The 25,202-nt window shown below is 39.8% G+C and overlaps 1 protein-coding gene and 1 long non-coding RNA gene across 2 annotated transcripts in view; one reads left to right on the top strand and one right to left on the bottom strand.

The window, feature by feature from the left end:
• Nucleotides 1-3,143: 3,143 nt before the first annotated feature.
• Nucleotides 3,144-25,202, bottom strand: part of LOC134314398 (elongin-A-like) — a 31,252-nt gene continuing 9,193 nt past the window's right edge. The window contains exons 4-11 of the mRNA XM_062994992.1: nucleotides 24,000-24,693; nucleotides 17,932-18,034; nucleotides 15,762-15,920; nucleotides 15,547-15,644; nucleotides 13,505-13,685; nucleotides 7,038-7,158; nucleotides 4,794-4,900; nucleotides 3,144-3,364 (exon numbers count right to left, since the gene is read on the bottom strand). Of these exons, the coding sequence (XP_062851062.1) occupies nucleotides 3,303-3,364; nucleotides 4,794-4,900; nucleotides 7,038-7,158; nucleotides 13,505-13,685; nucleotides 15,547-15,644; nucleotides 15,762-15,920; nucleotides 17,932-18,034; nucleotides 24,000-24,693 (1,525 nt within the window). The 3' untranslated portion in view covers nucleotides 3,144-3,302. The remainder of the gene's footprint in view (nucleotides 3,365-4,793; nucleotides 4,901-7,037; nucleotides 7,159-13,504; nucleotides 13,686-15,546; nucleotides 15,645-15,761; nucleotides 15,921-17,931; nucleotides 18,035-23,999; nucleotides 24,694-25,202) is intronic.
• On the top strand, nucleotides 9,855-10,618 carry LOC134314400 (uncharacterized). The gene is made up of 2 exons (XR_010012378.1): nucleotides 9,855-9,959; nucleotides 10,424-10,618. It is a non-coding gene; the product is annotated as an uncharacterized LOC134314400 (long non-coding RNA).

Here is a 25,202-nt window from a genome sequence, read left to right as displayed (position 1 = left end):
ATCAAATCTCAGCCATCCGTCTGGGCTGGGTGGCTATATGAACATCATTTGGCTGTTGTTAATACAAGGTTAGGGAGCCGGATGGAGACCTGATGCAATTATGACCTCTGATGGCTGGTTGATGGCATCTGCACGAAGTAGAGAAATAATGCTGATCAGGGTGTGGCTCTCCTTGGACAGGGCTGATTCACATATGAACTCAACTGGTGCAGGTGAAAAAAATGCAGTCGCCTACTGCTCACGTATTGGAGGGGAAGTGTGTTAGTTCGCTCTCCTCAATCAGGGGCGGGGGTCAGCACCAGTAGACATGAAGCATACCGCAATTGGGTTAAAATTGGACGTGCTAAAAATCAGGAGAAAAAGGAAGAAAATGCATTAAAAAAAAAAAAGTTGAGGGTCATAAAACATCTAAGCTCTTATGTGATGAGGACCTGTTTTGAGCAGTTTGGAGAAATACTTACCAGCCACTTCATTGTGAACATCCTGTTGCAGCACTGTAATGTGTAATATCATAAATACTTGGGCCAAGAGCTTTACTTAATGTTCACATTAAACACCAGAATATTTGTTTTGGTGGTTTTAGTATGTAGTATTTAGTGTTACTGATGTGGAACTTTATTATGCAAAATTCTCATTCAAAATGTAGTGGAACTAAAAAATTTCAAAAGCGTTGCAGTTATAGAGTGTATGCTTGTTGAGGAGAACAAATGAATGACCCGACTAAAAGGCTATAGTTAATCAACTGACCATTCATTACATGGTGAGCAGAATAGCTTATCAAAATACACAATGGATCCAACCATGAGCTACAACAGCACAAGATAACATGAAGGTTTTTTTAGTGTGGTCCTTCAAACCAAATTACCAAACTTTTTAAACCATGTGTGTATGGATGTCGCTTTGTGCACAGGGGCACAGTTATGATGAGGTAGTAAAGGGCCTTACGTGAATAATTGTTTTTACATCTTGTTTGCCGCTGTTACACACCGATCAGGCATAACATTCTGACCACCTTTCTAATATTGTGTTGCTCCCCCTTTTGCTGCCAAAACAGCCCTGACCCGTCAAGGCATGGACTCCAATAGACCCCTGAAGGTGTGCTGTAGTATCTGGCACCAAGATGTTAGCAGCAGATCCTGTAACTCCTGTAAGTTGTAAGGTGGGGCCTCCATGGATCGGACTCGTTTGTCCAGCACATCCCACAGATGCTCGATTGGATTGAGATCTGGGGAATTTGGAGGCCACGTCAACACCTCAAACTCGTTGTTGTGCTCCTCAAACCATTCCTGAACCATTTTTGCTTTGTGGCAGGGCGTATTATCCTGCTGAAAGAGTCCACAGCCATCAGGGAATACCGTTTCCATGAAAGGGTGTACATGGTCTGCAACAATGCTTAGGTAGGTGGTACGTGTCAAAGTAACATCCACATTGCCCAAAGCATCACACTGCCTCCGCCAGCTTGCCTTCTTCCCATAGTTCCTCCTGGTGCCATGTGTTCCCCAGGTAAGCGACACACACGCACCTGGCCATCCACGTGATGTAAAAGAAAACATGATTCATCAGACCAGAGCATCTTCTTCCATTGCTCCGTGGTCCAGTTCCGTTGCTCACATGCCCACTGTTGGTGCTTTCAGCAGTGGACATGGGGCAGATTGGCATCTGTGGCTATGCAGCCCCATACACAACAAACTGTGATGCACTGTGTATTCTGACACCTTTCTATCAAAACCAACATTAACTTCTTCAGCAATTTGAGCTACAGTAGCTCGTCTGTTGGATTGGACACGGACCAGCCTTCGCTCCCCATGTGCATCAATGAGTTTTGGCCACCCATGACCCTGTCGCCGGTTTACCACTGTTCCTTCCTTGGACCACTTTTGATAGATACTGACCCAGTCGTCTAGCCATCACAAATTGGCCCTTATCAAACTTGCTCAAACGCTTACGCTTGCCCATTTTTTCTGCTTCTAATGCCTAGTTCACATTACACTATTTTTTCACTCGACAACCGGTCAGCGCTAGATTTGCCGGCTCGGGAGCAACTCTGTGTTTGCTCGGCGATCAAAACTCTGCTCTCAATCGCTGTGTGAGAACTACTCAACAACTCGATCCGAGCAGCTTGCCAAGCACTCGCAGAGTGCTCGGCGACCGAAGAGAGATATCTAACTTGTCAGATATCTGGATCTAAGTTGCCCGACTGGCAATAAGTGCTATCTTGAACAGCCAGTGAGAACGCAAGATACGGTGAGGGGAAACGCAGGGGAGGTGTTGTAAAAAGATGGGACAGGGGCGTAATATAGTTTATATCAGAAAACATCGGCACACACAAGTTTTACAGTATTTCTGACCTGATCATTCTCTACAAAACATAACACCAACGTTGCATTGCAAAAAATATTTATTAACCTCCAACTCACTACAGAACAATCCATGCTGCTCCTATTTTTCCTACTTGATTTTATGCTGCACCATCAGCGCACGAACTTTAATCGCTTGCTACTTGTTGACGAGCATTTTTAGACGTGGTATCATTTAACCCCTTGTTACTTCTCGCGTTTGTTTTCATGACAGAACGTAGTTTGGAAGACCAGAAAAGCTCGCCTGTGATTCCAGTTGGTGATAGATTGTGTAGTGTGAAACCCCCTATCACCGATCAGTCATGTAGTGTGAAAGCCACACCGACTTGAAAGACTCCCGATTACTAGAGATCCAGTTGTGTAGTGTGAACTGTACAGCGACCTGACGACTTGGAAAATCATGTAGTGTGAACTTGGCACAACACATCAACTTTGAGGATAAAATGTTCACTTGCTGCCTAATATAACCACCCACTAACAGGTGCCGTGATGAAGAGATAATCAGTGTTATTCACTTCACCTGTCATAATCACCTGTCACCGGTCATAATGTTATGCCTCGTCGGTGTATTTAGAAAGATGTGGCTATTAAACACCAGACAGTTGTTGTTTATTAATGTGCATTCTCATTACATTTCTAACTAAAACGTAATTTGTTTTTATCATAATATCCACTAGATGGAGGCAAAGCATTTACAATAAAGTACACAACACGTTGAATAAAACAATACACGTTACAAATGTTTTAATTTAGATGTATTTATTTAGCTAGAGCATTTTTGCTTCAGTCATTTATAAGTGCATACCGGTCTTTCTATATCAAAAAATATTTAGTTAATCCAAACGAAAAGTAATGCAGATTCAATCTGCTAAGGCTTTATAACAAAATGAAAGTAGCTTACAGTTGTTCACATTGGTGTGTAATAATTGGTCATCAAAAATCTGTTTATCTGCGTCCAAGCTGCTTCTTAAAGGCTTTTAAAGACTTGGCCATCATGGGTGCCACTCCTGTAAGTAAAAACATAAAATGTTAAAGCATAAACATACACTGATCAGCCATAACATTAAAACCACCTCCTTGTTTCTACACTCACTGTCCATTTTATCAGCTTCACTTACCATAAAGAAGCACTACTGACTGTAGTCCATCTGTTTCTCTGCATGCTTTGTTAGCATGCTTTCATGCTGTTCTTTAATGGTCAGGACCCTCACAGGACCACTACAGAGCAGGTATTATTTGGGTGGTGGATCATTCTCAGCACTGCAGTGACACTGACATGGTGGTGTGTTAGTGTGTGTTGTGCTGGTATGAGTGAATAAGACACAGCAGCACTGATGGAGTTTTTAAACACCTCACTGTCACTGCTGGACTGAGAATAGTCCACCAACCAAAAATATCCAGCCAACAGCGCCCCATGGGCAGTGTCCTGTGACCACTGATGAAGGTCTAGAAGATGACCAACTCAAACAGCAGCAATAGATGAGCGATCGTATCTGACTTTACATCTACAAGGTATCTAATAAAGTGGACAGTGAGTGGACATGGTGTTTAAAAGCTCCAGCAGTGCTGCTGTGTCTTATTCACTCATAACAGCACAACACATACTAACACACCACCACCATGTCATTGTCACTGCAGTGCTGAGAATGATCCACCACCTAAATAATACACTCTGTAGTGGTCCTGTGGGGGTCCTGACCATTGAAGAACAGGGTGAAAGCAGGCTTTAAAAAAAGTATGTAGAGAAATACTGTAGATGGACTACAGTCAGTAATAGTAGAACTACAAAGTGCTCCTATATGGTAAGTGGAGCTGGTAAAATGGACAGTGAGTGTAGAAACAAGGAGGTGGTTTTAATGTAATGGCTGATCAGTGTGCATTCATGAGAGAGGACAGGAAATTAAAACAAACAAATCAAAGTGCCTACATTGATTTAGAATGACAGCATGCCCAAATTACAACTCATACCAACACTAAAGTTACCGCAGTAAGAACCCTCAGCTAAACCTTGATTCTGACTGTGTTTAGTATCAAAATCGATATAAATTTTCCACAAAACAATTTTTGTTTTCATCCTACATCTGCTAATCATGTGGAATGTTCTGATCTGTAAAGCAATGACAAGTTCTCATGTTATTGTTAGACAATTTTTACTCTGATCTTCCTCAAGGTAACATATTGCAACAGTATTATGGCTCAAATTAATGATCTCTAAAATTTTGCCATTCAAGAGCCCCCAACCGACTTGCCCTAAGTGAGCATAATATTCTATATTTCAATCTGTAAAACAATTTTGTAAATTAAATTGAATTATTGAAAAAAACTGAATTATTTAAAAGATTAGACTAATATTTTTATGCAAAACCCCACATGTTGCATCAACCCGAAGAACACACCACTAGAAGTATAGTACTATATTTTAAAAAACAATCTTACTTTTGATCTTTTTGGGTTCTTGAGGCTGGCTGGATCCTGAGCTGGTGCTGGAGGGCATAGCAGGCTCATTGACACATGGTCTTCCCTTATTTTCATTACTCTTCACACTAAGTGAAAACGGTCACAATGATATTGACTTTGGGATCATTCCATAAATTTTTTTCTACAGATTAATCAAACCCGGCTCAAAAAAATTGACTTAGACCACAACCCATACCAGATTTCGGTACAACTCGACCTGAAAAAAAGGACCCAAAAAGAGGGGGGTTCTCTATTAAATATGAGACAGGAAATTTAACTAGATGATTAGCATTTAAACAAATCTACAGTGAAGAAAGTGGACTTGCAGTCATACACAAACTATAACATTAATGGTGGGGAAAGTTTGTACATGTAAGACTGGGTTAGTTTATCGGTCTCTGCGGTTGTAGTTTATACATTTTCCTCAAAATTTTGTGCCAACACAGTCATACCCAATAACCCGATTTGGATTTCGTCCTCTATTGTTGCAATTCTCCAATCTCAATCTTGGGAGTGGCACAACAATCGTATTCCCCCTCTGATATGTGCATGGAGCTGGCCACTTCTATTCACCCACACAAGGCAGGTTCATATGGGGATCCATATTGCGTGCGGAGAGTCACACACCTATCCCGATTATCCTCTGTTGTTTGTGCAGGCACCATCAAACAACCAGCAGAAGTCGTAATTGCAGCAGTTATGAAGAATTCCCTCCAGCAATCCAACCCTTCAGACGAGCCAATCACTGTCCGTATGGGCGCCTGGCCTGCCCTAGAGGAGCTGATATGTCAAGCTCTGGGGTTCTAGCGGATTTTACCACAGTGCTACCTGAGCACCTGCACTGGTTGTACATTTTTTGTTTGTTTTTATGGTTGTTTGTTTCCCCCTTTCTCCCAATTTAGTGTAGTCAATTTGTCTTCCGCTGCTGAAGACTCAACAAATCAACCCTTTTGGAAGAACAGCATCACCTGGTTTGAAATTACATTTGTACAATATGTCGCTTCCAAATGTAAATGTATTAAACATAGAATTACAGTGGTACCTCAAAACTCAACGTCAGTTGGTTCTGGTAGTGGCGTTGCGTTTAAAAGGCATTGAGTTGTAAGGTATTTTTTCCCAGGAGGATGTATGGGGAACTGGAACTGCATATATTTTAGGCTAATGTAAAATAATGGGATTGTTTTTAACAATTATACACTAAAAATAACACAAATATAATAAGAAATAACACTGAAATAGAATTTAAAACAGTTAAAAATACAACAAAACCTGCACTTTACCTTTACTTCTTTATAGTTTTCTTATGCTTTTGAATTAGTGGAGAGAACAAACAAGCAGTAATAATTAAGAGAGGTTTATAGTGTTTATGTCGTTCTTTTAATACATTAAGTTACTTTTTTTTTTTTTTTACGTTAAGCGCTTTAGACTCTCTCGGAAAAGCTGATTTTTACAATTTCTCAGAACCCCGAGCTATAACACAAGTTTAAAAGTGAAACAGGAGAAAAATACAGCTGAACACAGATACACATGGAGCTTTCAGAGTAAATTTGACGGTTATTCCACACAAATGCAGATTTGTCTCATGTTCGCATGATGTTTTACGGCACCGCTGAAGCCGAGCACTGAGCAAAGCAGCAGTCTCGCACACATTAAGTTTAAGGGAAACACTGAGTTTAAGGGTACAAATTTCTTAGAGTTACAAGGTACCACTGTAATGGGTTTTGTTTTGCTGGAAAATACAGCAACTCATTAATACTAGCACAATGAGTGTAAAAGTGCTACACTGCAAATCTGTAAAAATCACAACTTCTTAATAAAGCGTATGGTCTGTTCATCCTCTATTTAACATGGTGTCTTCACACCCACTGTATGTTTGCACATTTGGCCCTGCTACACTTGTGTGAAATACAAGCTACAGTATCTGGTACAAACAATAATGCATTACAGTACAAAATGCTTCAGATCTGTTAGAATTTATGTTTAAATACACTAATGTTTATCAGCTGTATTGTCACTAGCTAATTGTATGTATTTTCCCCCTTTACATCATATCACACAATAGACACCTGGCAAGCAGCTTTGCAACAGGACAGCAGTAAATGCATTTTCGTGTGTGTGTGTGTGTGTGTGTGTGTGTGTGTGTGTGTGTGTGTGTGTGTGTGTGTGTGTGTGTGTGTGTGTGGCTGAAGAAGCTCATACTAGCCCGATCTGGTCAGAACTGACCTGGATTTGTCCGTGTTATTAGGGAGCACAGGGCCGGCAGTGCCATGGATTTCCTGTTGAATGCGTATGTTTCTAGGTGGCTTGGCAGCTGAATGCATAAATGCCATCTTCACCTGTCTTCCTGAGGAGATACCGAAAAACACACAGCTGGTAAGACACATGCAAATAAGCAGATACATCTACCAGCAGAAAAATAATGATAGTAAGGAGCTGAAAGTTAAAAAGAATTATTTTTTAACCCAGTAGCCTGGTGTGCAGGTGAGGTCATAATCCAACAGCTATGAGATTGTGACACCCATGATTAACATTTTTCAGCTTTTAATACAATTACATTGCTAACATTTTAAGGAATACGCATTGCTTACAGTAACACGTGGGAATAAAAGCACATTGATTGGTCAGTGGGGAAATTTAAGCTAGGGTAATTGACCATTAAACACCCAGGGCTGTTAACATATTTTACTCCAATTAAAAACCTATAAAGCTAGTCTAATTGAGGGTAAACATGTATTTAATTGTTTTTGCCATTTTACTTAGTCAATGCAGATATCCTCTTCAACTACAGTATTAACATAATGTGGTTAGATTGTTTGCTTTATAAGTCCGAACAAAAACATATGTAGTTATAAGCATAAACAAAGACATGATTATAATAATTGAAAGAAGAAAGAAGACACAAATTAATTAGTATGTTGTTACAAAAACCATTTATAGCTTTAAGTACATCTACCGTTACTAGGCTCACTCGTTATTTCAAAATCCTCTATAAAGCAGCTGATGACTTTTTTACACCAACCTGTAGCAGATTCCTACAGAAGACTCTACCTGCTATACACACTGCTATCCATTTACATTTTCGGCATTTAGCAGACGCTTTTATCCAAAGCGACTTACTAAGTCTAAGCAATTGAGGGTTAAGGGCCTTGCTCAAGGGCCCAACAGTGGCAACCTGGCAGTGGTGGGGTTTGAACCTTCTGCTTACTAGTCCAGTTTCTTAACCACTAGGCCACAACTCATGCCGGCACCTTAACCAGACACTAGAAATTAGTATTGCTTGCAGCAATCTTATTCCGCATCCATTCTTCTCTCTTTCAGACATTATGACTGAACCCAGGTCTCTATGGTGGTGGGCTAGAGTTTTAAACCTCTGGGTTACCACAATGCTGACATAAAAAACGCCAAAAGTCTAAAGCCACTAGTGAAAATGCTTCCAGTTTGCATTTTTATTTCTAATAATTTAAACAGCATTACAATTAGAAGTTTTTAGAATTTGTTAGTATTTGGCACTACTGAAAAGCGAATAAGCACATTTGTGACTGATCATGTCAATTCTTTTGACAAAAGATTAGAATTTCTTAAGACTTAGCCTGCCCATTAAAGCACATGTTCAGACGACTTTGAGCTGCAAAATTTTACTTATGAGAAGATCAATACACAAAATTTGTAATTTTATACAAACATTTGTAGTGATTTAAGGTGCTCAGGGGACACAGCAGTAGTACACTAGCCTCTACCACTGAGATCTGGGGTTTGAATCTCAGCGTGCTAACGGCTGGTCGGCTCTGACTGGCTATGTCTGGTGGCGGGATGGCCGTTGAGAGGTGCATTTCTGCACTGGTATGCATACCAAATCCAATGTGATGACCCCTAAATATTAAGGATTAAGGATTTGAGACACATTATTATGCTGATTATATGATTTGTAATAAAAAAAAAAAACATAAGTAAATTTGAGAAATTTAATTTGAGAAAAATGCAAGATACTGTAGAAGCATGTTCACTAGTGGTCTCAGACTTTGCTCAGCATTGTATACATTTTTAATATCATGGAAAAATCCAGTGTCCCATCATTCTGGCTTTTTAAACATGTCCTTAGTTATGCTTATAAATACAAATGGTTTTTCATATATATTTATTAAAACAAAGTTAAGACCAGACCAGAGGATTTTAGCACTGGAATGTTTTTCTATTTTATTTTCAGATTTCACCACTACTTATCCCCCCAGATGTTTGTTTGTTTGTTTGTTTGTTAGGATTTTAACGTCATGTTTTACACTCTGGTTACATTCATGACAGAAACAGTAGTCACTCATCACACAAGGTTCATCAGTTCATAAGGTTATATCAAACACAGTCATGGACAATTCTGTATCTCCAATTCATCTCACTTGCATGTTTTTGGACTGTGGGAAGAAACTGGAGCACCCAGACAAAACCCACGCAGACACAGGGAGAACATGCAAACTCCACATATAAAGGACCAGGACCGCCCCACCTGGGGATCGAACCCAGGACCTTCTTGCTGTGAGGCAACAGTGCTAACTGAGCCACCGTGTCGCCCATCCCCTCAGACGCAGTCAATCAAATGTGCATATATGCTCAAAGGGCCGATAGCACCATTGAGGACTCAAACCCTGGATCCCAGCAGTAGTGAGCTAGCGTCAATTACTGCTGTGCCATTTGAGCGCCCATACTGGAATATAAACTATATGGGAAAAAGTATTGGGACACCTGACCATGAGCTTGTTGGGCATCCCATTCCAAAACTATAGGTATTTGTATTAAGTTTCTCCCTCATTCCTTTGTAGCTTTCAAATCATCCACTCTTTTGCAAAAGCCTTTCTACACGACTTTAAAGGGTGTCTTTAGGAATTTGTGCCCAGTCAGTAGGGCTGCAACGATTAGTCGACGTATTCGATAACGTCGACTATAAAAATTTGTCGACGTGGAATTTCATTGTCGACGCGTCGTTATTATTGCAATGCACTAAAGGAACTGCAGGGGGCGCAGCATCGCTTCCATGGCGCGCAGCGGGGAGTTTATGAAGACAGAGAGGCAAAGATAGAGAGACCGAAACTTTCTAAAGTATTTCAGCCAAAATAACCCAAAGAAATGAGCTGGACGCAGACACTACAAAGCAGAGTTAAGGTTTCACACCAGCACTACGGTGAAATGCCTTGCAGCAAAGTTTTTACACCGCTTTGTGCTTTAACCAACGTAGTTAATGTTTGTTATAGCTAGAGTACTTGTCGGAAAACTATTTAAGAGTTCGTTATTTTTCAGGTTTGTTAGCTAGCTAACGCATTAAGTGCAATAGTTAATCAGTCATTTATATGAGTAACGTTATATAACTTAACATCATAGCCTAACGTTACCCTGTCTCGTCTTCCATATTTTTGCTCTCGTTAATGAGAGCACTGATTCTAAATAATAAGCCTCCTCTACTTAATGATAGCTAGTTAGCTCAGCAGATAATTCAGTTAAGATATTTAACCTGTTATGGTTTAGTTGGCATAGCCAGTACACTATTTGTAATAAACTATGATACATAGCCTTCAGTTTGTGATAATTAATACAGCTTTCTCGTTTGCTCTTTCTATTAATAGCACTAAGCAATGGAGTGTGGATGAGAAGAGAAGTTCATGCACCCCTCAAATGGCTGAGGTCTTCACAGACAGCATTCACATGTTTCTCAACGACGTTATAAATGTTTTTTGACTTCCAGAGTGATAACTTCTGAAACATAACAGTTTCTAATGCTGTCCAAAGCTTTCTTATTAAATTGCATTTTTTTATTGTGATTGTGTATTAATGTTTCAAATCTATTTAATTCAACTATCAAGCTTAAGTTTCATATTCATGTTTCATGGGTCATTATTTTAATTTGATATTGGAACTTAAATAACATAACAGGGCTTTGTTATGTTAAGGCAGAGATGGAGGGTATGACATAAATAATCGTTGACTAGTCGACTAATCGAAAAAATTATCGTCAGATTATTCGACTACTAAAATAATCGTTAGTTGCAGCCCTACCATTCAGTCTATAGAGCCAGTGAGGTCTGATATAAGAAGAGAAGGCCTGACTCACAATTTAAGTTTAATTCATCTTAAGTGTTGGGTTGAGACCAGGGCTTTGTGTAGGCAACTGGAACTCCATTGCACACAACTGGTAAAACTATGGCTTTATAGACCTTGCTTTATAATCAGAGGAATAGTCATGCTGTAACAATGGATGTGACAGAAACAACTAAATTCAATCTTTAGAAGAGATGTCCACATACTTTTGGCCATATAGGTCATTAAATAAAAACAGAAGTGGTTAAATACTTGTTTCTCCTCACCGTTCTAAATATGAACAACAAATTAGATCAGCTTGGTAAAACTCACCTCACAAACTCCTCACTAATCACCACACTGTTCCCCACTAATCTTAATAATCCACAAACCCTTACTTCATTAGCAAGTAGAAGCAGCTGTTAAATACCAAGTAAAGTGGCGATGCTAACAAGGATCTTGTAAAGGAGTCACAACCTAAAGGTCATGCAGCAGTGGAGGCATTTGGCTGACAGCTGAATGCATGCCAGAGTGCCACATGCTACACTTTCAGGGTGAGATAAGAGTTTAAGTGCAGCATAGTCTCCTGCGATATAAAACTTCCTCTCAGGATTGTTCTGTTAACCACATGCTCTCTGACAGAAATTCATTTCTCATTGACCACCTCTTTAGGATTGCAGGGGGTCCTGTCCTGCATCACCCAAACAAACAAGATTCAAGGCAGGACACCAGTCCGTGACAGAGCATCACACACACACCCTCTCATTCACACCTAGGGCTGATTTTGATAACAAAAGCCACCAACTGCATGTCTGTGGGACAAAAGCAAATCACCTGGATGATACTGAAAGAAAATGCTAATCAATTTACAAGACACCCCAGTGCCAGTAATCTTTATCAGGCATCAAAACTAGCTAGGGGATAATATAAAAATAAAGATAACTGGTAATAATTAGATGTTTAAAGTGTTAATGTATTCTTTCATATAGCCGCCCAGCCTTTCGACCGGTGAAGGCAGAGCTGGATTCGAAACGACGCTCCTTCGAAATCCAGCCCTGGTTGCAGCGCGTGTTTTTACCGCTGTGCCACCTGAGTGGCTGTTAATGTATTCTTAAAGATTATATACAATGTGAGCAATCCTTTGGTGACCTTAGTATACCCACAATTTTTCCAACAAGCCTGTACATGAGGTCTATAACAATACCTATAGTCATGGTGGTTTTACTATACTTACAGTCTATTCAGTACAGTAGTATGTTGTCTGGATGCAAATGAGGCAGCTGCATGGAGATTTATGGATGTATAGTTTTAGAAGAAGTAGGTAGCTAAATGTAAGTCCACTTTGGAGCTTAAAAGCTAATAAATAAATAGAAATCAATGTTCAAAATGCCATTTTTTATTAATTTTTTCCCTTTTTCTCCCACTTTAGCGCATCCAATTCCTGCCCGTCAATCATCCTCTCACTAATGCTGGTCCCTGCTCCTGATTGGGGAGGACGAGGCTGCTCCACGCCCCCTCCGACACGTGCACAGCAATCGAACATCTTATCACCTACACTTGACGAGTGCAGTACAGCGCTGTGCACGGAGGGCCACACCCTCTACCGCACTCCTTTCCCATCTCCGTGCAGGCGCCACCAGCCAGCAGAGGTCGTAATCGCACCAGTCTGAGAGACCCGCACCAGTCCCCACCCGACTTAATCCCACCCCTATCTAAACAACAGGCCAATCGTTGTTCATGTGGCCACTCAGCCTCAGACGGCAGACAGAGCTGAGATTCGATATGATGTATTCGAGATCTTAGCTCTGGTGAACAGCGTGTGTTTTTACCGCTGCGCCACCCGAGCAGCTTAAATGCCAATTTTGTTTGCAAACTGACACATTGCACAATTCAGCATCTCAAAAATACAGTATTTTCAAAGAAAATGTCTAAGTTGTCCAATGCTTTCCACATTTGGATGGCCTAGCAGTATATTACTCTAGCCTGCCACCACTGGGATCCAGAGTTCCAATCCCACCGGTACTATTAGCCAATCGTGCGTCTACCTACAAACATGACTGGCTATAGCGATGAAGAGGTGTCCTGTCTGGGGTGTGCTACATTGTGCCCAGTAACACTGGGGAAGCCTAACCCACCTGGGGAAGTTTTACCACCACCACTAGGATGGTGGTGGTAAAACATGGAAATAAGATGAATCAGGCTAAGTCATTAGCAATGCAAAATGATCACATTTGCCAACAAACAGCATAAAAAGAGGGCAAAGCAAATTCCAAAGGTTTTACATAAAAAACAGGGATAAACTTTGTGTTCAAATTAGCAGATCCAAAACTTCACTCAGTATTCATCTTAAAATCCTTTAAAAAAGGCTAAAGATGGAACATTTTTGGACTGGCCCTCAGTCACCTGACTTGAAAATCTGTTGGTAGATTGTAAACATGCTGTACATGCAACACGGTTCAACACTATATCTGAACTGGAAGCTTTTGGCAGGTAAAGTAAGTAAAAATTCTTAAGACATGAATAGAAAATCATTATTTTACACTTATTTCAAAAGATAAAGAAAAGTTTGAGCAGAGTTAAGCAGGGGGTTAAAAACCTGAGTGATAGAGCACCACGACCTTGAAAGTTACCTCTGGGTTTTCTAGAGTGAGCAGAGACGATGCTCTTGGTAAGCAGCTGGAATTTTTGCTCTCGTTCCTGGAACAGTCGGAGGTACAGTTCCCTCCAGGATTCATACTCCTCCAGCTGAGCGCTTCTGAATTCCCTGTGGCAGTGTTTCTCCCACAGGTGATCAGTCACACCTATGTACACCTGAGGGCCAAACGTACACAAACAGTCAGATCCACACTCCAGCTAATTTGCAGCTCTTCTGTTCTGAAAGAGTACACATCAAAGCTTTACTAAGAAGTGAAAAGTGTATGGCACCACCAACAACCTGTCATGGATGACCAAGCAAGAAGGATATTGATCAGGGAAGCTACTAAGAGGCTAAATGCAACTTTGAAGGACTTTAAAGTCTGTATAGCTGAAACTTGTTGGTCTGTGCATGTGACAAAAACCTACAAGCTTCACACAAAGCTGACCTTTATGGCAGGGTGGCAAGAAAAAATGCTCCCAAACAAGTGCTTTGCTATAAGACTTTAAAGATTGAAATGACATTCAGCAAAAGTTTATGGTCAGATGAGACCACATTTGAACTTTCTGAACTGAACTCCAAGCCGTATGTTTGGAGAAAACCGAACACAGCACAACATGCATACAAAAATACAGCGTGAAGACATACACTGATCAACCATAACATTAAAACCACCTCCTCGTTTCTACACTCACTGTCTGTTTTATCAGCTCCACTTACCATATAGAAGCACTTTGTAGTTCTACAATTACTGACTGTAGTCCATCTATTTCTCTACATACTTTTTTAGCCTGCTTTCACCCTGTTCTTTAGTGGTCAGGACCACCACAAAGCAGGTAGTATTTAGATGGTGTGTTAGTGTGTGTTGTGCTGGTATGAGTGGATCAGGCACAGCACCACTGCTGGAGTGTTTAAATACCGTGTCCACTCACTGTCCACTCTATTAGACACTCCTACCTAGTTGGTCCACCTTGTAGATGTAAAGTCAGAGCTGGTCACTCATCTATTGCTGCTGTTTGAGTTGGTCATCTTCTAGATCTTCATCAGTGGTCACAGGATGCTGCCCACAGGGTGCTGTTGGCTGGATATTTTTGGTTGGTGAACTATTTTCAGTCCAGCAGTGACAGTGAGGTGATCCACTCATACCAGCACAACACACACTAACACACCACCACCATGTCAGTGTCACTGCAGTGCTGAGAATCATCCACCACCTAAATAATACCTGCTCTTTAGTGGTCCTGGGAGAGTCCTGACCATTGAAGAACAGCATGAAAGGGGGATAACAAAGCATGCAGAGAAACAGATGAACTACATTCGGTAATTGTGGAACTACAAAGTGTTTCTATATGGTAAGTGAAGCCAATTAAATGAACATTGAGTGTAGCAACAAGGAGGTGGTTTTAATGTTATGGCTGATCTGTGTATTTCAGAAAAACTGACCATTTTAAAGGGGTATGAAGATTTTCTTTAGACAATAAACCAGTCAGCTACAGTTTTAGTGTCAAAGCTCATGCAAGTACAGCCATAAAGCCTCAAAGCTCACAGCCTTTGCATTCAGGTTGATTAGTGATGGGATTGGAATGAGTTTATACCTCCAGACCATACAGCCTGTTGTCTCCCTCATGCTTTGAACAATTCCAAGAGTAACAGCATTACCATTTTGTGCACATTGTGTTCTGACAGGTTCTTGCAGTATTAATGAATAATTAATCTTCTGTTGCTTATTAACTATTCATTTGGGTTCCTTTTAGTTACAAATTTGACCTTTAAATAGTTTGCATAATCAAGCCTTAGCTGATAAACCGTAGATAAAATATCTGCCAAATGACTAAATGTAAATCTAACTTTAGACTGTTTTTCTAAAGGCTAAGAGTTCCAATCCTAGATCTGTCAAACTGGCACAGTTGAGCCCTTGAGGGAGTCCCTTAGCCATCCACTGCTCAGCTCATCTGCCAAGGGAAAACATCATTTCATGTAAATGTTAGTGTTACATGGTTGAATTCACATCAACATTTGGTTACGTCTCGCTCTTACAGGATTGCACTCTTCGATTCGCAGCAACTGCTCTGACGTACAGCGCTCCAGCACAGGCTCCAAAATTTCAAATGGAACACCTCCAATTTCATACAGCACTACAGAGAAAGAAAGAAAAAATCAAGTCATGTAAACGAAGTAAAAAGTCAGAAATACTAGACATCATTCAAACAACTTGGGATAAGAAGCCAAGTCGGTTATCGAGGAACACTCACAATCAATGTTGTTCTGTAAGGTCCGGATGCATTGCTGATACAGCGTCATCATGGTGGGAAGATACGCAGTCTTACTTCCAGAGTACACCAGCATCTTTTTATTCATCCGCTGACCAGTAAACACAGGGGCTTCACAAACATCTGCGGTCTTCTCTTCAACTGCAAGACCCAAACTTCAGGGTTTAAATCTGTAAACATGCTGTGTAATCTTGTGATTGCTTTCTGAACGTTTTATTTGTAAAGGAAATGGCATTTTGTAGTAGCTTTAAAAAATCCAACTCAAATACTTTTAATGTAATACAGTATAATGCAACTCATAGTTTGTAAAGCCATATTGATTTGTGGAAGTTATCCTGAGCATGGTACTTTCCAAATTTCTCTTGTAAATGGCTTTCATGGTAAATAATATAACCATTCAGTAATACATTTCCATTTGAAATAAATACATATACTGTTGCGAATGACAAAATGATTCCAGATCATATAACCATTCATTTATGAAGCAAAGTTTTCCAACAGCCATATCAGTTTTGTACATTTTAATCACAAACTTTATTTAATTGGTAAACCAATTTACCTAATTGAACACAGCCAGGCTATAAGACTGTAAAAAAACAGTATTAAAATGTTTTTTTAGAGAGGCCAAGAACTGCTTCAAACCCAATAGCAATCCAGTTATGCAAAAAAATGTAAGCTTATTTTTAGATGCAATCAATGCTGCTAAAGGTGGTGAAACTGCTCATTAAGTTCGGAGGCAATTATTTTTTCATGGGGTGATTTTATATGGTTGATCAATAACTAATTATTGCTGTAACTGAGTTACTTTTATGCCATATTTTATGATCCAATGTTATTTAGTAAAACAATTATGAAACAACAAAGACAGTTTAGGGGACAAGCACAACTACATGCAAAAAACTAGTCCTAAAAAAGAAATAGTACACAATTACATTGACCCAAAAAACATACAGTGCATAAAGTATGCCGTTAATGTTTGATGCTTAACATTTGCTTTAAATTTGCATAAACTTTCTACACTTAATAATAATATGAACAATGTTAATATGTTAATTTAGCACAAATAAACCAATAAAAGACTAATAGTGAAACCTTAAACACAAGTATGTGTAGATATTAACAGTAAAAAAAAAAAAAATGACAAGCTCTGGTGACACAGTGGTCTATTATGTTTGCTCACCACTGCTGGGATCCAGGTTTGAATCTCAGTGGTGCTATCAGCTTGCATCGACAGACATGATTCATGTCTGAAGGGGGAATCGGAGGTGTATGGCCAAAGTCCTGCGATGAACTGGCACTTTGTACAGGGTATTCCTGCCTTGCACCCAGTGTTTCCTGGTGAAACTTGGCCCTCTGCAACCCTGACAGGGATAAAGTTGTTAATAAACAAAAGAAAGACACCGCTCAGGTGGCGCACCAGAGCTGGGATTTCAAATACATCGTATCGAATCTCAGCTCTGCCATCCAGCTGGGAGACTTCGGAAATAATGCTGATCAGGGTGTGGCTCTCCGTGCACAAGGCTGATCCGCATATGAACTCATCTCGTGCAGGTGAAAAGAGGCAGTCGGTACTGCACGTGTCGGAGGGGGATGTGTGTCAGTTGCGAAGCTCCTCAGTCAGCGGTGGAGGGTTGTATCGGTAAAGGTGAAACGTAATGCAATCAGGGTAATTGGATACGACTAGATTAGGGGAGAAAATGGGGGGGGGGGGGGGGGGGGGGAGAAAAAGAGAAGGGAAAAAAAATACAAATAAAAAAAATAAGACATTTGTACCTTAAAATAATAAATTAAATGACAATAACCCACCTCCTCTGCTTCAGAACTACTTTCAGCCTTTTTATATGATCAAAGCAGTGTTTGATTAACAAATGATAAGCCTCCCCATGTGTTCTAAATCTGCTAGATTTACTGGACAATGGTTGCTGACTTATATTAATTCATTCTGATAGTTGCCATCTACCGTCTTCAGTCAGTCTGGAGACCAAAAGGCTCTTGCTAAAACTTTCTTTAGGTTCTTATTAGAAAAAAAACATTGTTAATCAAATTGTATTGAATGTTTTGGAGCCTTTGGTGTATTAAAAAAAAAAAAAATCACATGATTTACACATTACAAGGATACAACCTTTTAAGCTCTACGGTAACAATACCTCACCTCCCTTATCCATGAAATCCCGATGCTGAGAAAAATCCTCATCCTCTGGTAAAATTGTAGGCAAAGGAACCTTCAGTAGGTCCATCACATTTGGCTTTGGGGCCTGAGAAGTAAAATTCAACCATTTAATTTAAATCCGCAATATGTAACTATATACATACAGTATATATATATATATACAAAAATATATTTTATTTATACAAGAAAAATACACTGAGATCTTTGAGATCTTTATCAGTGGTCACAGGACACGGCCCATGGGGCGCTGTTGGCTGGATATATTTTTGGTTGGTGGACTATTCTTAGTCCAGCAGTGACAGTGAGGTGTTTAAAAACTCCAGCAGCGCTACTGTGTCTTATCCATTCATACCAGCACAACACACACTAACACACCACCACCATGTCAGTGCCACTACCTACTCTGTAGTGGTCCTGTGGGGTCCTGATCATTAAAGAACAAGGTAAAAGCAGGCTAAAAAGTATGCAGAGTAACAGATGGACTACAGTCAGTAATTGTAGAACTACAAAGTGCTTCTATATGGTAAGTGGAGCTGATAAAATGGACAGTGAGTGTAGAAACAAGGAGGTGGTTTTAATGTTCTATTTGTCAAAAAACAAATGCTTTTTCCTTCAGATATAAATACAAAACCAACAGGAGGTCAATCTTAAATTAATATTTGTACTGGAAAAGTATAAAATTAAAATAAAGCAAAAAAAAAGTTTGGGCATTTTGTAAAATGCAATAAAAACAACAATACGTGACCTAAAAATTAACTTTCATTCAGCTGAAAAAACTATGAAGAAATTACGTTTAATGTTTCAGCAGACCAATTTACATATATTGTGTAAATATAAACACATTTTAAATTTGATTCCTTTTGTCAGTATTGGTGCTCCACAAAGGTGTGTACTCGCCCCACTACTTTTTTCTCTCTACTCCAATGACTGCATCTCTAAGGACCCTTCTGTTAAACTCCTAAGGTTTGCAGATGACACTACGGTCAATGGACTCAGGGTGGATGAGGCTTCATATCAGTGGGAGGTTAAACGGCTGGTGCAGTCACGACTGTGTAGATGACTGTGAACTTCAGGAAACACCCTTCAGCACTGCTCCCTCTCAAAATATCCAACAATCCGGTGTCAATCATGGAGTCCTTCAAGTATCTGGGAACTACTGACCTGAAGCAGAGGCCTAACATCAACTCCATGCTCAAAAAGTCCCAGAGGGTGTACTTTATGCAGCAAATGAGGAAAATGAGTATGTCATAAGAGCTGTTGAGCCAGTTCCACACTGTGGTCATTAGGTCCATCCTGTATACATCCATCATAGTCTGGTTCAGGGCAGTCACAAAACAGGAAGAGCAACAAAAGACAGATGTAAAAAATCACTGCTGCTCTTCTGTCCAGCCTCCAGGACTTGTAATCTTCAAACTCTGCGGAAAAATCACTGCAGATTCCTTGCTCCCCGTCACAACCTTCTTCAACTCCTACCCTCTGACAGACGCTGCAGATCCCAGATTACTAAGAGTATCAGACACCGGAGCAGTTTCTATCCTCATGCCATTAACCTCATAAATAGCTGACCAGTAATAGTATCTGCTAGTCTATAGCTACTTCTGTTTTTATCCACATAGTTATTACACCCTACTTCGAACCCATAACACTGTATAGTACAGTTTCAATAACTACAATACAGTGCACACTACAGTTTGGACTACCACACAATTATGTATATAGCTTGTCACTACATACTCTGTAGCATGCTTGTATAATTTTTGTGTTTGAAACATCATCTTTATATGTTATTGGCCATATATGGTCTGCTTACTGCTTGCATACTGCATATAACTGATATGTACATTGTATGTATATTGCATATAATACTAGAGAGACACCATAAGCTGAAAAATAAAACCTTGTGCGTCAAGAAATCTGATTCTTATTTTAAGAGAGGTGTCAGACGCTATAACGAAACCAATGACTACAGATTTTCAAGACAAAAAGCTGTTTAACATGGATATTTGTGAACAAAACTTGTGTATGTGTATATATATATATATATATACAGTGTATCACAAAAGTGAGTACACCCCTCACATTTCTGCAAATATTTTATTATATCTTTTCATGGGACAACACTATAGAAATAAAACTTGGATATAACTTAGAGTAGTCAGTGTACAACTTGTATAGCAGTGTAGATTTACTGTCTTCTGAAAATAACTCAACACACAGCCATTAATGTCTAAATGGCTGGCAACATAAGTGAGTACACCCCACAGTGAACATGTCCAAATTGTGCCCAAAGTGTCAATATTTTGTGTGACCACCATTATTATCCAGCACTGCCTTAACCCTCCTGGGCATGGAATTCACCAGAGCTGCACAGGTTGCTACTGGAATCCTCTTCCACTCCTCCATGATGACATCACGGAGCTGGTGGATGTTAGACACCTTGAACTCCTCCACCTTCCACTTGAGGATGCGCCACAGGTGCTCAATTGGGTTTAGTCCATCACCTTTACCTTCAGCTTCCTCAGCAAGGCAGTTGTCATCTTGGAGGTTGTGTTTGGGGTCGTTATCCTGTTGGAAAACTGCCATGAGGCCCAGTTTTCGAAGGGAGGGGATCATGCTCTGTTTCAGAATGTCACAGTACATGTTGGAATTCATGTTTCCCTCAATGAACTGCAGCTCCCCAGTGCCAGCAACACTCATGCAGCCCAAGACCATGATGCTACCACCACCATGCTTGACTGTAGGCAAGATACAGTTGTCTTGGTACTTCTCACCAGGGCGCCGCCACACATGCTGGACACCATCTGAGCCAAACAAGTTTATCTTGGTCTTGTCAGACCACAGGGCATTCCAGTAATCCATGTTCTTGGACTGCTTGTCTTCAGCAAACTGTTTGCGGGCTTTCTTGTGCGTCAGCTTCCTTCTGGGATGACGGCCATGCAGACCGAGTTGATGCAGTATGCGGCGTATGGTCTGAGCACTGACAGGCTGACCTCCCACGTCTTCAACCTCTGCAGCAATGCTGGCAGCACTCATGTGTCTATTTTTTAAAGCCAACCTCTGGATATGACGCCGAACACGTGGACTCAACTTCTTTGGTCGACCCTGGCGAAGCCTGTTCCGAGTGGAACCTGTCCTGGAAAACCGCTGTATGACCTTGGCCACCATGCTGTAGCTCAGTTTCAGGGTGTTAGCAATCTTCTTATAGCCCAGGGCATCTTTGTGGAGAGCAACAATTCTATTTCTCACATCCTCAGAGAGTTCTTTGCCATGAGGTGCCATGTTGAATATCCAGTGGCCAGTATGAGAGAATTGTACCCAAAACACCAAATTTAACAGCCCTGCTCCCCATTTACACCTGGGACCTTGACACATGACACCAGGGAGGGACAACGACACATTTGGGCACAATTTGGACATGTTCACTGTGGGGTGTACTCACTTATGTTGCCAGCTATTTAGACATTAATGGCTGTGTGTTGAGTTATTTTCAGAAGACAGTAAATCTACACTGCTATACAAGCTGTACACTGACTACTCTAAGTTATATCCAAGTTTTATTTCTATAGTGTTGTCCCATGAAAAGATATAATGAAATATTTGCAGAAATGTGAGGGGTGTACTCACTTTTGTGATACACTGTATATATATATATATATATATTGTGTATGTATATATATATATATATATATATATATTGACAAATAGAACATTAAATATATATATATATATATACTGTATATGTATATACATACACTGGTGCTGGTCATAAAATTAGAATATCATGAAAAAGTTGATTTATTTCAGTAATTCCATTCAAAAAGTGAAACTTGTATATTATATTCATTCATTACACACAGACTGATATATTTCAAATGTTTATTTCTTTTAATGTTGATGATTATAACTGACAACTAATGAAAACCCCAAATTCAGTATCTCAGAAAATTTGAATATTGTGACAAGGTACAATATTGAAGACACCTGGTGCCACACTCTAATCAGCTAATTAACTCAAAACACCTGCAAAGGCCTTTAAATGGTCTCTCAGTCTAGTTCTGTAGGCTACACAATCATGGGGAAGACTGCTGACTTGACAGTTGTCCAAAAGACGACCATTGACACCTTGCACAAGGAGGGCAAGACACAAAAGGTCATTGCTAAAGAGGCTGGCTGTTCACAGAGCTCTGTGTCCAAGCACATTAATAGAGAGGCGAAGGGAAGGAAAAGATGTGGTAGAAAAAAGTGTACAAGCAATAGGGATAACCGCACCCTGAAGAGGATTGTGAAACAAAACCCATTCAAAAATGTGGGGGAGATTCACAAAGAGTGGACAGCAGCTGGAGTCAGTGCTTCAAGAACCACCACGCACAGACGTATGCAAGACATGGGTTTCAGCTGTCGCATTCCTTGTGTCAAGCCACTCTTGAACAAGAGACAGCGTCAGAAGCGTCTCGCCTGGGCTAAAGACAAAAAGGACTGCTGAGTGGTCCAAAGTTATGTTCTCTGATGAAAGTAAATTTTTCATTACCTTTCAAAATCAAGGTCCCAGAGTCTGGAGGAAGAGAGGAGAGGCACAGAATCCACGTTGCTTGAGGTCCAGTGTAAAGTTTCCACAGTCAGTGATGGTTTGGAGTGCCATGTCATCTGCTGGTGTTGGTCCACTGTGTTTTCTGAGGTCCAAGGTCAACGCAGCCATCTACCAGGAAGTTTTAGAGCACTTCCTGCTGCTGACCAACTTTATGGAGATGCAGATTTCATTTTCCAACAGGACTTGGCACCTGCACACAGTGCCAAAGCTACCAGTACCTGGTTTAAGGACCATGGTATCCCTGTTCTTAATTGGCCAGCAAACTCGCCTGACCTTAACCCTATAGAACATCTATGGGGTATTGTGAAGAGGAAGATGCGATACGCCAGACCCAACAATTCAGAAGAGCTGAAGGCCACTATCAGAGCAACCTGGGCTCTCATAACACCTGAGCAGTGCCACAGACTGATGGACTCCATGCCACGCCGCATTGCTGCAGTATTCCAGGCAAAAGGAGCCCCAACTAAGTATTGAGTGCTGTACATGCTCATACTTTTCATCTTCATACTTTTCAGTTGGCCAACATTTCTAAAAATCCTTTTTTTGTATTGGTCTTAAGTAATATTCAAATTTTCTGAGATACTGAATTTGGGGTTTTCATTAGTTGTCAGTTATAATCATCAACATTAAAAGAAATAAACATTTGAAATATATCAGTCTGTGTGTAATGAATGAATATAATATACAAGTTTCACTTTTTGAATGGAATTACTGAAATAAATCAACTTTTTCATGATATTCTAATTTTATGACCAGCACCAGTATATACTGATCAGCCATAACATTAAAACCACCTCCTTGTTTCTACACTTACTGTCCATTTTATCAGCTCCACTTACCATATAGAAGCACTTTGAAGCTCTACAATTACTGACTGTAGTCCATCTATTTCTCTACATACTTTTTTTAGCCTGCTTTCACCTTGTACTTTAATGGTCAGGACCACCACAGGACCACCACAGAGCAGGTATTATTTAGCATGCAGAGAAACAGATGGACAACAGTCAGTAATTGTAGAACTACAAAGTGCTTCTATATGGTAAGTGGAGCTGATAAAATGGACAGTAAGTGTAGAAACGGAGGTGGTTTTAATGTTTTATATATAAATATAAATAAATCAATCTACCCTTATTTACACAATGATGTCAAAACATATGTTCACACTCTCAAAAATTAATTACAAATCAAATTAGTCATCAGGTGTACCCTTTGCTTTATCCTTTAGTTGTGCCTTTCTTTAAAGTATTGGGGGGAAAAGATCTGATATAATGATAAATAATATTTAGTGAAAAATTCAAAAAAAAAAAAATTCACTTTATCACTATGGGTGATTAAGTGTGAACTGATTGGTAATAACTGAAATGATATCCATTCAATATCACTCAGTGAATGCATACATATTTTTTCCTAAACAGTTTGCTTTTCCTTTACATACAACTGTACTGTAGTATATAATCCTTACCAATGTAGGTAGTGCTTCTGTTACAGGACTGCTTGACTTCCTGCTTGAGGAATGCTGTTTGACGAACTCGTTTTGGTCAGGTTTAAGACCTTTCAGGTCCTTTGCATTACATGATTTCTTCTTTCGCTTGGGGGCCTCGAGATCATAACTCAAGTATTCCTCAAAGGACATGGATGGCACTTCAAAGTCATCATTTTCAATGTCCTTTTCTTTCCTTTTCTTCCCTTGATTGTCTTTTCTCCCTACATCTCGACTCTGAATGAAATCTTCTTTTATAGAGTCAGGTTTTCGTTTTGTGGACATACTGGATCTATGCTTATTTGTTATATCAGAAACTTTTTTCTCATTTTTCTTAAGTCTGCCTTCTTTAGGCTCAGAGTGGTGGTAACTGGTTGATTTTTCAATTGACTGGACAGAGTTCTTAGAAGTCTGCAACACAAGGTCCACAGGGTCTTTCTTTGTACTATCCTTATTTTCAGAATCAGTGCCGTCTCTCAGTTTGCTAGTGCTTGGTTTTACTTTAATTTTAGCATCCAGATCCCTTGATGGTTTGTATTCAGGACCAAAGTCTTCATGTTTGTTTTTCCGTTCAGGTGAGGTCCTTTTTGAAGCCTGACTCTCTTCTTCTTCATTCATTTGTTCACTTTCTGGCTTTGCTGGTTCCTTTAGCGAGGGAGGGTGAGGCTGCACACTACTTAAAAAAGAATACACAAATACAAAATAAGTTTCTGTATTCAGCACACCATAATTTATTTAGTTATGCTAAATGTTTCTTAATAAAATAAATATTAAGAAGCTTAAAGACTTAATCTGAAAAAAAAAATGTTTTGTCACTAGGAGTCTGAACCCACTTGGCAGCATATAATAATAATAATAATAATAATAATAATAATAATATTAATAATAATAATAATAACTTCACCTCTTGGCTGAAAATACATTTTGTAAGGCCATTTCATCTATTTATATAGTTTAAAAACAAGCCCATGATGCTGTTTAACTGTGATTTGCAGTTTTACAGATTCACAGTTTTAGTTTTATCTGCTTGACATTTCACCTTGAGTTATTATGACCATTAAACCTAAAAAGTCTGGTTTTTCACACATCATGGCAGCTTTACCCGGTGTATGGTTTTCTACAAAACAGAAATAAAAAATTTTCATTTAGAATACACAAATCCTGGGCGCCCAGGTGGCGCAGCGG

This window comes from Trichomycterus rosablanca, chromosome 5, assembly GCF_030014385.1.
Source record: "Trichomycterus rosablanca isolate fTriRos1 chromosome 5, fTriRos1.hap1, whole genome shotgun sequence".
Lineage (NCBI taxonomy): Eukaryota > Metazoa > Chordata > Actinopteri > Siluriformes > Trichomycteridae > Trichomycterus > Trichomycterus rosablanca.
Note: the sequence above shows the minus strand (reverse complement) of the source record. Positions and strands in the feature narration are given on the sequence as shown.